A 13,163-nucleotide genomic window follows, 5' to 3' on the forward strand; every position below is an offset into this window, starting at 1 on the left:
AGTTTTATTTCTGTACATTAGTAGTGATTATAGCTAAAATAATATGTTAGTCGTCACAACTTTATCGCTTACAACTAGAATGTTAATAATATATTTTTATCAAATATTTCTAGCTTGAGGGTAAAAATTAATCAGTTTCAATAATTTATTATTTCTGAAAAGCTTATTTCTAAATACAATATTTTTTTTGCTACAGCTCACTCTTGAATTTTTTTCTATGAAAGAAAAAATGAATTTGTTACAGAATTGATCTTGTTTTGCACTTTAACAAATTTTTTCTATCGGTTCATAAAATTATCTGTGAATAATGAAACATTCAAATTTAATAATGCACAGTATTACATGTTAATAAAATTTTAGTATTACCTTACTACAGCCACATTACGAAACCAAACAACCTTACATAATCCACTTGCACAAAGGAATGTTATTTTTGTTCTCCAATACTTGTTTCAAATGAATAACAAATTCATGTGAATACATGAAATTTTATTGTATGTGGCTTATTTTATTTGATATTCAAGTGTTTTTTGTTTATTCATAAATTTTATTTTAAAAATGTAATGAAAAAACTACGGTTTCATTCTATGTATAGCATATTTTAAGCAAGTAATATTTTATCATTTTGAAACACATAAGCTCCATGCATTAGTAACAATAAATTATCACAATCCTGAACATGTAAGCTGTTAATAGAAGTATTTTTAGAAGTGAGTGACTCGAAATTTCAACATACTTAAAAGACTAGTGAGTATAAAAAAATATCAGGAATTGCCTCACTTCTCTCTCTTTCTTATTTTCTCTACTACTCCCTCTACTTGCTTGGAACTACATTATTATCAATATAAAATCCTCGATAAAATCTTTTTTTTGTAGTGCGTTGGATCAAGTTTCTGTTTAGTTCTCTACTAAACGACGGTGCTAGGAGTGCCTTAGAACGTCACATTTTTTAAATATTTATTAAATCAAACTTAACGTGTAGTCATGAACAGTGATCGTGGTACAACGGAATACCGTCAGGTTGGAAACTCCCGTTTCTTAATTCGACGTGTTGAAGATACCTCTATTATGAGTTCAGATAATGAAAGAACCGTCACACCAGCAAGAGATTCAAACATTAGGAGGACACTAAATAGGCTAAGCTGGACAAGTGACTATTCGTCACGTAATGGTCCTTCAACCAGTGGCTCTTGCTTCAACAATTCTAGAGAGTAAGAACTGTGATCTGAAGATGTAAAGATGTGTCAATAGTATTACGATATAATTAAGTTCGAGTTTAAAATTGAAGAAAACATTAAAAAAAAATTTTGTTAAATTTTAAGCTTTTTGTGGGTAAATGTTAATTTTATAATAAATTTAGTATAATTTGATGACAATAAGCATTTTTAATTGTTCCACTCTGTCTTTTTCCACATTCTTTCCTTTTATTTAACAGATTGGACTATTCAAGATCTCTGGAATGTGATTAAAAATGAAACCTGTTAGAGACATTCTTCACTAATGTTTTTGGTACTTCACGAAGACAACACTTTAAATGATACATTTTCATACCCATAATTAACTGTAGTGCCAACTAATTATCCTAGACATGATGAAAAACATATAATTTAAATAATAATTTGATGTAAGACTCATATTTACTGCCACTCAAATTATCAAATCACATCCTAAAGCAAAGTCACATCTGATGTTATATTTAATTTATATAACCTTCGTCCGCTCGCTGTCTGATACTGTGTCAAATATTGTGATTGAATTAGTTCAGTATTACTCATAACGGCTCCAAATAAAAACCTTGTTAGGCAGTATTGTTCAGCAATTGTTCACCAGGCAGCTTCACTATCAGCTTTTGTGGAAATGCCGGTTTGGTTAACACATACTTAAACCTTATTAGGCTTTCGTACAGTGCCCAAATAGGTAACTCACCCAAGGAACAGTTGGATACCTATTGGCGTCGTGCTCAACATACTTTTTTTGTTCAGTTGTAAAGAAAAATTGTATGAAATACTAGATTTCGTACTGGATAGCGTAAGTCGTGAACTTGATTTGATCTGCTGCAGAGAGCGCAGTAAACTTCCAAAGGTAAACAACAATACCTAAAATAGGGAAGGTAAATTTACATTTACGAGTTATTAAAATCCACTATTATCAATGAAATTTAATGTAAGATAACTGAAGAAGGTAGAAAAGGAATATATTTTTTTTTTTAATTCCCAATTGATAAAAACGGAATCTTCAATAATGTATGATGGTACAAGCAAACGGGTTGGTAACTCCTACTTATGTCTATCATGTGTGTGACCTAAAAGAATATTTTACTTTTTAGTTTATTAACTACATTTTGTCATTTTTAAATTACTATATGTGTTATACGTGCTTTGCGCAATTTACGTTATTGTGAAAACTTTCATAATTACTCATAAAGTTGTACCACACTAATTAAGAGAACAGAATTTTGCTTACGATTTGCGATTAATTCTGTACACACATTGTGGTTTTTGTCATTTTCAAAACATTGTAGGACAAATTAAGACATAATTTTTATCGATGCACTGGTCGATTTCACATAAATAGGCATAAATAACTTTACTTGTGCGTCTGCTCATAATATTTTATTACATCTTTGTAATAGTCCCATAACTGTTGTTTTCATCTCACCGTTTATTTGGGCAATAGATAAATCGTTGTAATATTTTTGTCATGAAGTGATAAATATTTCAGAAAAATTCAGAATTTTAATTGTTGTTACAGTGAATAAACCAAATATTTTTAAATAGAATCATAAAATTTGTTGGAATCAAATCATAAAATATGTTTAATCTATCAAATCACAAATGAAAGGTTTTAATAATGATAATTCGTATGTTCAAAGTAGTAGTTAATGAATTCAAATCATCGGTTTGATAAAAAAATAAATATTTATTCTCTTACTTAAGTAATTTTGAGTTTATATCAACTGTTGGGCCCGTAGCTTTTCGTATTGAAGTAGACTACCCTAAAAATGACTATTGAATAGAAGTTTACAATATCTATTTAATTAAAACAAAAAAAATTGTATGACAATCACATATTATATACTACATTATTAATTACACGTTTTCTATGGAATATTTTTGTAAAAACTAATGTCAACTGAATCTCGAATCACGCAGATAGTAAAAAGTAAACAAAATAATAATCACAGTTATTATCACACCTTGATCGATTTAAAACTTGAAATGTATATACATAAATGTTGTGTACTATGAAATTCTACAATATGCGATAAGCTAAACCAAGAGCTCTATATAAAACAATGATAAAAACACAGCTACATTTTTTAACTTTTTAACAATACATGTACTCATCAGAAATTCATTAAAATTTTGCAATTTTCGTCTTTATGCATTTCTGCGCCAAGTTACGTCAAATAATTCGAATAAGACGTCTTGAAGAGGACCAGGTGGAATCTGTTTTATTTCATTATTCAAGCTATGATACGTTTGTTCCATGCAAATCGAATACGCCTTCGGTACTTCCAAATCTATGTACAATTGCTTTACTTTGGCAACTTTTTTCGGGTCGTCTACACCATAACACTCCTGAAAAACGTAATAAAAATTAAATAATAATAAAAATAATAATAATAATAATAATAAAAATAGGAAAACTCGATGGAGCTGACCTGAAGGATCTTCCTCTGTTCTGGAGTAGCACGCTCATAAGCATCGGCAATCAACCACGTGCATTTACCTTCCTGAATATCATTTCCCTCCTCACCAACGGCTTCCGGGTGGCTAAAACAGTCGAAGTAGTCGTCTTGCATTTGGTAAAAAGGTCCCATCTTTAGCAGAATTTCCTTTGTCTGCTTATGTACCTCTGGATCTCTGATCTCAGCCTGTTGAGAATTACACATATAGAGGAAGAAATCACTATTGATCGTTTGGCACAATGCTTTCGAAAGCTTTCTTATGTCGCTCATAACTTGAATTACTGTTTCTAATTGAAATTTGTGATTGCTTTCGTCCAATATTTATTTTTATTATTTACGTAACAGATAAGATATTGCAAAGCTAATAAAATTTGTGAAACCTTACAGGAGAAGAACGTGATTTATATTTTGAGGACACTTACTAAGTACATGGCAAACTGCATCGGTAACAAGAACGCCATGAAGCTTGATTTGTACTTGGTGATCAAATTAAACCTGTCTATGGTAAACGCGCTCCAATCTGACTTTTTCAATGCATTTGTGGCCATCACATCCAGAGCTTGACCGATTGTTACGTCCATAATAATCTGAATAACAAAAAAACAAAGAGTTTCTTTTATTCTTGTCATGCATTGCATCAATGCTGGTGACTATCCACTAACAACGCACCTCCTGCATGGCTTCCATGAGTTCAAGATAACAGGGCTTGTCTTTGAAGTGCATGCGGAGCAGGTGAAAGGTTGCATGCTCCAGAAGAACGGCATCGTTCACGGCAGTATGGCCCACATCTTCCAGGCGATACCAGCACGGCTGCTCTCTACGTGACTGCGAGTTGTCCAGTATGTCGTCTATTATCAGGAAGTGACTTTGAATCTGTGTGGATTAGAATAGTACTATCGTTTTACTGTCATTTGAGCATTGGTATGTATATATAAATATAAAGATTTACTATTTCTGTACACCAGCAAAGTATTCGCATCAGTCGAAGGTTCTCATCAGTGAGAAGGTCTGGACGTGCGAGTTTTTTGTACGCGAGGATCAGCCACTGTGTCCTGTACTTCTTGCTGTTTGGCACGTTATATTGCAGTATCTGCGTGATCAATAGTGGCATTAAAATTGATTATATTTTCCTTTTTTTTATAATAGTTTAACTGAATTACAAGTCGCTGGTCAACAGCTATTTGCTATGCACTGGATTGGCGGTGGCACTGTGTTTCATTGGAATACAGATTGAAAAATAAAATTTAACATAAAAAAAAACCGAGCAAACCAATTCCACGTATAGTAAGGTATTATTTTTAATAGTAGACATGTTGCATAGTAAATGTTTTTCATCAAATGCCCATAACTTGCCACAATTTTACTTTTGAACTTCAGCTGTTTTCATCTTGGATGTAGTTACACAAAATAGTCTTAAACCCGTCAAGTGTGAAATTTGTTTTGAGCCACAGAAAATTGTGGAAGGAAAATATTTTTCAAAATATATTTTGATGTCTGATAAAATAATTGTTTACATGTGGTATCACAGTCGTTAACTTTGTGAGTTTTTATTTGCTTATAAACTGCAGGGGAGTATTCAACCACAACAATGCTAAAGATAAGTGAGATTCTTCAAGTAAGTATAACTATATTTTATTATGCAAGCAGCTATCACCCTTGAAAAAAAATAAAAACATGTGTTGTGAATTTTAAAATTTTTTCTGGTTGTTTTGATCAATTGAATCAAGATACAAAACATGGAAAATAAACAGCTGATTTTTCGCTCACGACTATTATTAAAATCAGAAGATAAAATACATATGAACTGATTACCTCTGCCTTAAATGACTTACGAGTGATTGCATCAACAAAATTCGTTGACGTTAATCGCAACTACGCAAGCTTGAAAACCATCATTTTTTATCGGATCATTTATCTCTGATAACCGAAATAGACATTTATAAACGTCTGGACTTATTTATGGAATCTCAAGTAATGTGCGCAAAAAGTATTAGAAACACGTACAAGTGTAATAAACAAACTTAAACTCAATTGCATTGAAAACAAGTCGAATGTAAAAAAAAAAACTTGAATTGGCATACCTTGGCCAGCCACTCGGTAGCATCTGGCACATCGAAGTGTCGTTCACTACTTGTGATATCTTTGACAACATCTGGCCAAAGAACTTCCATTTTCTGAATCTCGTCCGTCATAGTCATGTTACGGCTGATCTTCACCATCGGGTATACGTTGCTCATGCTCCTTCTGCTCAACAAACAATGACGGTATGTGCATAAATATAAATATTTCTTTTCCAGAACACTCAGACTAATATCAATGCACATCCTGGCGCACATCCAACCAGGGCAAGGACAAAGAGTTCCGTGAGCCTGGTGCTTGTCTTGGAGACATGCGCCACCAGGTACGAAAACTACCATTTCTACACCCTCATAGAAAATCACTGTTCGTGCTAAGTAAACTTTCATAATACTCCCAAACCACAAGAAGAACCTCTTGTTAATGATCTTACACAATGTCTTTTTTATTTGTCTGGTCCTCGACAGCTACTAGCAATTGAGGTATAGTGATAGCACCATATGAAGTACAGATAACATATTTATCAAACTAAAAGTTCAGATATTACCTTTCTAATACAAAATTTTCCAAAACCTCTTTTGAAACATGAAAATTAAAATGATATACCTTCTTCCGTTCAATAATTGGCGAAATATACTTACTACGAGGTAATCGGAAGATTCGTAGTAGAAGCTTATAGTAAAAAAAAAATATAGCACCAGAAACAACAATAAGGATATCTCACCTAGGTTGTTTGCCATACCCCGACTGAACAATACCAGCGCTGGCAACAGTAGCATTACTCCTGAGGGCCTGTTTCTCCAGTAGACTGCTCGCCACGGTGAAGCTGTTTCTTAATATCCTTACCACCGACATGACTCGCAGATTGGACACTTCTACGTTATTATTTGCATATATATATATATTCGACACTCAGTGTGCAAAGTTTAACTTCTCATGCTTACACACAGTGTGCCAAATGCTTGTTTCATTCATTCATTCACAAATTTGCATACTTGCAAGGATAAAAATTATTAGAGCACTCAAAGTTCAAAACTTTACACACTTGGAGTCAATTATTGTTTTTTGTATATTATTTTCACAAAACTCTAGAGCAAAGTTATTAACTTAAAATTTGAAGGTTATTATAGTTAACATAGTTAGTTTAAACTATAAACTACTTACTGAGGCCGTTGATGACAAAGATTATGTAGACACTACCGTTGGTGCATTATGTATTTATATACGCTAACATTGGAGCACCGAGTACCAAGAGTAGGGATGATTAATACGAAGAAGCTTTGTTAAAAAGGAAAAGACTGTTAAGATATGCTACTCAAATTGCTTGTCATGACAACAGTTAAAAAAATTAAAGAAAATGATAAGAGCTGCATTCTGTTTTTTTTCCTTATAGCACAATTTTTCTGGTGAAACTAAATTATAACATTTAGAGAATAATAATGAATAAGATTTTAAGATCAAAGGGCCTTAAGTCTATGTATTGACTAATAAAAAAGTTCATAAATTTATAAATAGTAAGATAAGTCTTTAGACTGAGCATATAAGTATCTTTCATAGGTAAAAATATATAAACGTGGATTACTTATAAATCCACTGCTTCAATTTTTTTCAATGTGTTGGTAAAAAAGGTTATTTGAATGTATCGCTACTTACAAATTTTATGCAGGATAATTTTTCGTCGATTGGCAGTCATTTTATCTATAAACTTGTTATTACACTTACACTACTTACCTACCTGATTTTTCATAAAACTTTATGAATATTTTTAGACAACAAAAAAATCGCATAGTTAAGTGCTAAAAGCTGCAACATATGGGTCACTATTAAATGGAATTTTTTTCACTCTTTTACGGAAAAATTCAAACAATTGCTATCTAATACTGTTAATTTAATTAATTAAAGAATTCAAATAAAATTTTAGATTATAATATTTATTAGTAAAGTTTCTAGAAACCATTTTTTTTGTCCTGTGTTTTCAAAATCTGAATTGGTTTTTAATTTCTGGATTCATCTTTTCAATTTTTTAAGTGATAAGATGTTTTTTTTTGTTTGCATTAATATCGTGCTGTTATATTAATGTTGCCACGTACCAATAAGGTAAGGCAAGGTGTGTATTTATTAATCCACAGATAAGCACAAAGGAAATCATCATCACACAAATGATTTATTGGTGTTTTGTTACAAAGAAGATTATGAATATTAATTATTTTTCCCTGTTACGAAATTTTTTAAAATTTAAAATTAGACTGTACTTTTTTACTGCCATTTTTTACGTGCACGACTCGTAGCCTTCAACAACCTAACTTTTTATGATGAGGTAGACGTACCTCCGAGCTAAGCGTCGACTAATTAGTATAGTTCCAACAACAAAACGCTTGCCTGTGACTAAAAAATCTAACGAGTTCATGCGAAAGAGCTCGACGCGAAACCGAGTGCTGCGCGACAATCGTGCTGTGGAATTTTCGAATGCGTGGAGGAGACCTCGACAAATTTGTGTCGGGTCTCATTTATTAAACAGTTGGTTTTTATCTTCGTGCACCATCAGTGAATAAACGCAGTGTGGTACTCTATAAACACGTAACCTTTATATTGTCTCGTTCTGTTTTGCTTTTCAAAATAATAATCGTAATAAAGAGACACAGTTTAGAGCTTCAAAGCGATATTAAGATGATCTTTGTCTTTTACGGTTTTATGCAATGAAAAATAATTAATTAGTAAATCGTTCTGTTGGAACAGAGTAAACTAATTTATGTCATGCAAAAAAAAGTACTTGAGTGAATATTTTACTAAACAATTAAAGTTACTTTATATACATTGCATACATCTAAATATACCATATCTCTCTCTTTCTCTCTTGCACATGTCTTACTCTGAGAATTACCAATTTATGAGTATTTTACTTATTTATCCGTAATTGTTTAGACAAAAATGGTTAGTATAGTGATGTGTTTAGTTTCTCACAGGCAAAAAACTTAAAGTTACTTTTTTACTCATTAGACAACTTCTTATATCAGAAAAAATGAAGGAAAAATTTGAATAATTATCTCACGTTTTTTCATTTAAAATATGTTATTACGTTAGATGACTTTTTTTTATCGTTGTAGAAGCTTGCTTAGTGCATCGTTATCTACATTACAGCAATGCAATTCGGACACAGTGATAATCAAGTCTCATCAATAAAACTTCCTTCAAAATTTTTGATAAAAATTTGTTTTATTTATATATTATTTCATGATTTTATACTGTCATAATAACAATGCTGGATAAAAAGTTTAGTTTTGATAACAATTTTTTAGGTGAGGTTCATAATCTTTATTAAACGATAGTTAATACTACAAAGTCATAACTATTTTAACGTTTTTATTAACTTACTTCAGGATTTAAAAAACTTTATCTAAAAAGTTTATTAACTCAGACGATGAAAGTTCTAGAAAATGTAAAAGTTGAAAAAAGGGAGTAGTTTATCGTGCTTAATCTCAGGAAATAAGCAATAAAGGTGATGATGAAGTAAACAGGTTAATAAATCTTTCTATGATGTTATTCAAACTAAATGCAATTTATTTTATACATCACTTGGTTGAAATTAGTTTGAAATTCATGAGAATTACGTTAGTATACTTTTATATCATTATAGTTTCAAGTCACCATCAAACATGAGCTATTTTTTTTTATTAGAACCACATTGAAAACAGTATGAAAAGCACGACTTTTTAGTTGTAGAATCAATGGACTTAATACTCTTGCTTCTCATCGTGTCGGATTTGGAGCTCGTGGACAGTAGTGTCTCTAAGAAAGCATAAAAAATTTAGTGAGTAAGCGATGTCACTACATAACGTACATGTACATAATATCTTTTTAAAGCATAGTAATGCTAGCATTTTATCATTCACTGATTGCACATTACCATATTTATATCATCTTACGAATAGGCAATACCCCTTAAGCCATTCGAGGCATATGAAAACATTTTTTTAATGTAAGACCATTTACATTCAAAGCTCTTTACTTTCAAACATTAAGTAAAAAACTTTTTATGTCCGATTGAAAAGGGAGAAAATTAAAATAATGCCTCGAGAAGAAGTACTTTCTAAGTTTAGAACATCAAATTATTGCCAGAAGAAAAAAATAGTACTTTTAAATTTACGTGCATGACGTACTGTTTCACACTCATTACACATAATGTCGTACGAGACTTGGATTCATCGTTTTGACTCTCTAGTAATTATTCTGACCGCGTAGTACCTCCGATTCTGTATCTAACTTCAGCTTTGAATCGACCATAGTGCCTTAGCAGTTCAGCCATGATTAATTTTTTCCCTAGTTCTTTGCTTTACTTTTGGCAAGGTGATAACGTAAAACCACTGTGTTGGCTACGCTGCACAAAGATATTGAACAAGCACTAACATTATCATATATACTCACTGTATTTTCCGTCGGGCCCTTGATCCGGGACGTCTTTAAACTCAACATTAAAAGTATCCTTGTCAGACATGATTGAACGACTCTTCGGACTGTTGATTGAATTAAACTCCAGGAACAATTTTTTCCACCAAACTTATTGAAAAATGCTTTGAATCTTTGTTCGAATAACTAAACTGAGACTTGATAAGACTCCGGTTTTAATAGTCGATACTCTGAGTAAAAATAAATTACAACACAGACATCAGAGGGGATACCCAGAAAGATAGAGATGATGAGTTCATTACTATTTTATATGCTTGTGATGCGTCGTTGATCCACGCATCAAGTATAAGTGAAAAAAGTGGCGTGTGAGCGTGCGTCTACGTATAGAAATTTTTGGCTCCAAGGATATCGAAATAATCAGTTTAATTTGTTATATAAGCTCATTGTTAGAAGAGACTTTATTGCAAAAGTATTGTGTACAACGTGCACCTGATCGTGCATAAAATATTTCAGTAGTAGGCTGGATAAATGGACCTGGAGATCGTTTGCACGCCACAATTCATAGTCAATAAAATTAAAAAAGAAAATGGCTCCCGAGGTGCCATAAAAATTTATTATTGTCAACAACATAATGTATGAAAAACATCTCTGGCGAAAATTCTGCATTCAAAAAAGTTAAAGTCTCTTGTGAGATGATAAAATTACTGTATAAAGATACTTTATACTGCAAGCTTTAACGGTTACACTATACTTACAAACCATACCGGTTCACCAGTGCACTTGTACTCATCTTACTTTTTTCCCTTCAATTTTTATAATTGCATTTCATGCATGGGAAACATTTTTTGGCTTCCAAAGCCCGAAGATAAGCACTTTGGCGAGTCTCCCTTTACTCCGTAAACGCGTCTTAAGCGCTCTCTTTCTCCTATCCCTTTTTCCGGCTCATTACTCTAATCTGGTTACGTAACGCACGTTGCGCTAATCTCCCGTCTTTTTTTTTTTTTTTTTTTTTTTTTTTCTCCTCAACAACCCATTGAAAAGCCGTATTTATTTGTAATCCCTAGCGTTTCACGCGATTATTACTATACGCGATGATAAACATCTCCTTTGTTATTGCAAGAAAAATAACTCATCATATTTCTTAAACGAAAATTAAAACTAACCATGAACAATTTGATCTCTACCATACGTATTTTGATTTTATCCTTAATGTGAGCTGAATGGCACCATTTCAGGGAAAATAAAACCTGTTGTTATCAACCTTTACTCTCAAGCTGCTTACCTTGGATTACCTTAGACCACTCGCTTTTCATTCATGTACCTTGATCTTCATCAGTGAACCGTAAAATTTCACACGCCAGTTGCGCACGTGCATTTGAGCTGTAGGTATTACAAAAAGACGCGAGGACGAGCCCCAAGAAGTCCTCGAGAAAAATAGAACGAAGAGATAAAAGTGGAGCCTAAAAGAGCGAAGTAGATGCAGGGGTTGGGTGGGGGAGGGGGGGTAATTGCTCGCTACGGTGTTTTTCTCGAGGATGCAAGGAGGGAGCTGAAAAAGGAAAAAGAGGATCTACAGCTGCTTGCTGGTTTTTCCCTCTCGTATTATTTTCTCCAGACTGTTTTCCGGCCTCGCTCTTCGCATAAGCATAAATTGCTTGCGAGCCTAGTTTGAGCATACAGGCATTGCAGCATCCAGCGATCCAAGGAAAACAAAATAAAGCTCTTGAGCTCACCTGAAGGTAGTTCACTTGAATCCCGGTTTTTTTCGATATTTATTAACGATGATTCAGTAATTCGTAAAAAAAAGTAAATATTACATTCATGTTGTTGATTTTTGCTTCTACATGCAAGCCAAAGCCCAAGATGCCAGCAATATTAAAGGCAAACGAGCTTTTGTCTAAGCTTTTCATGGTCCAAAAGAATTGCAAGCTCTGCCAAGTGTTTCAACCCTTTGGTGCAAATTAAAAATAAAAGTAAACGTTGATTGAATGGAATCTGCGGAGATTTATGGTACAAACGTTAATTAGTGCGTTTGCGTGATAATGGTAGATGAATGACTCGAGCTGAGGAAAGGGAATCGAGAGCTGAACTTGAAGTATCTGGTGAAGTGAAAATCAAGGTGTGATTGATTACTGATTGGTCCGAAGAATATAGGATGATAAGGATGCCATCGAATGGGCTGGGCATGGAAGTACTGAGGATCCTCACCAAACTCGCTCAGCAATGATTATATACCTGTACAGTGTCTTGGGATATTAATTCCTGTCATTCCAACAATAAAGTGGTGTGAACCGGCCATGATAAAATAAATTTTCCTGATGGAACCGATTGCGATCTGCAACCAAAGTAAGGATGCCCAATTAATAAAACGGCCCTGCGCAAGCTGTGTATCAATTATCGACGAAAAAAAAATAAATAAATAAAAAGCCCTCTACATCCTCAGGGATAATTAGCGTCCCCTTGTCTCGTTGATCCACCGGTCACGTCTTAAAAAAGCCTCCCGTCGCGAGGAGCGGGACGAAAAAAAAATCATCTTACGGGATTTCGATAAGCGGCTTTCCGAGACTCGCTCCTCCGCTACTCCCCGGGTGTACGCAACGTGAATAATGAACGTGCTCCTCTCGCCTCGATAGCGGAAACGGGGGGCGGCACACGCGAGAGTCCATAAAAGTGATACGGAGACGCGCGAATTTCCGAAAGAGAACGTGTCTCCCCCTGTCTCTTCCATCTAGGCTTGTATTAACAAAGGAAAGGAAAGAACGAGAGTGTGTGGACGACGACAGTGCGCTGTTGCAAGGCTTCCCCGGATTTTGTGCGAATATTTCGCGTGGGGTTGCGTGTCGAGCGTGCGTGCGCTCTCACCTGATGGATGACGCCGGGGGTGTTGTTTTTGTGCTGCATCCTCTAGCTCTGTAGATACGGCCGGCACTGGGTATATATACGAGTGTTTCCGGTATGATTTGTCTTGGCCAGTGACGGGCCTTCGGCGAAC

At 33.8% G+C, this 13,163-nt stretch overlaps 1 protein-coding gene across 1 annotated transcript; it reads right to left on the bottom strand.

The window, feature by feature from the left end:
• Nucleotides 1-3,380: 3,380 nt before the first annotated feature.
• On the bottom strand, nucleotides 3,381-6,622 carry LOC106640226 (farnesyl pyrophosphate synthase-like). Its single transcript, XM_014354180.2, has 7 exons — nucleotides 6,492-6,622; nucleotides 5,773-5,935; nucleotides 4,641-4,781; nucleotides 4,361-4,564; nucleotides 4,114-4,278; nucleotides 3,665-3,877; nucleotides 3,381-3,581 (listed from the first exon to the last, which is right to left on the bottom strand). Exons 1-7 carry the CDS (start codon nucleotides 6,620-6,622, stop codon nucleotides 3,381-3,383), a joined length of 1,218 nt encoding a protein of 405 aa, XP_014209666.2.
• Nucleotides 6,623-13,163: the final 6,541 nt, after the last annotated feature.

The sequence above is a fragment of the Copidosoma floridanum genome, unplaced genomic scaffold (genome assembly GCF_036245765.1).
Source record: "Copidosoma floridanum isolate Cflo_tuat_1 unplaced genomic scaffold, Cflo_Japanese_pri ptg000006l, whole genome shotgun sequence".
NCBI classification, from domain to species: Eukaryota; Metazoa; Arthropoda; class Insecta; order Hymenoptera; family Encyrtidae; genus Copidosoma; species Copidosoma floridanum.

Bases quoted from the DNA above. Each gene is read 5' to 3' on its own strand.
- LOC106640226 (XM_014354180.2), bottom strand. From the start codon at position 6,622: ATGTCGGTGGTAAGGATATTAAGAAACAGCTTCACCGTGGCGAGCAGT. The intron at 4,279-4,360 runs GTGCGTTGTTAG...TTTGTTATTCAG, and splicing joins TCATGGAAGCCATGCAGGAG to ATTATTATGGACGTAACAAT. The intron at 3,582-3,664 runs GTCAGCTCCATC...TACGTTTTTCAG, and splicing joins AACAGAGGAAGATCCTTCAG to GAGTGTTATGGTGTAGACGA.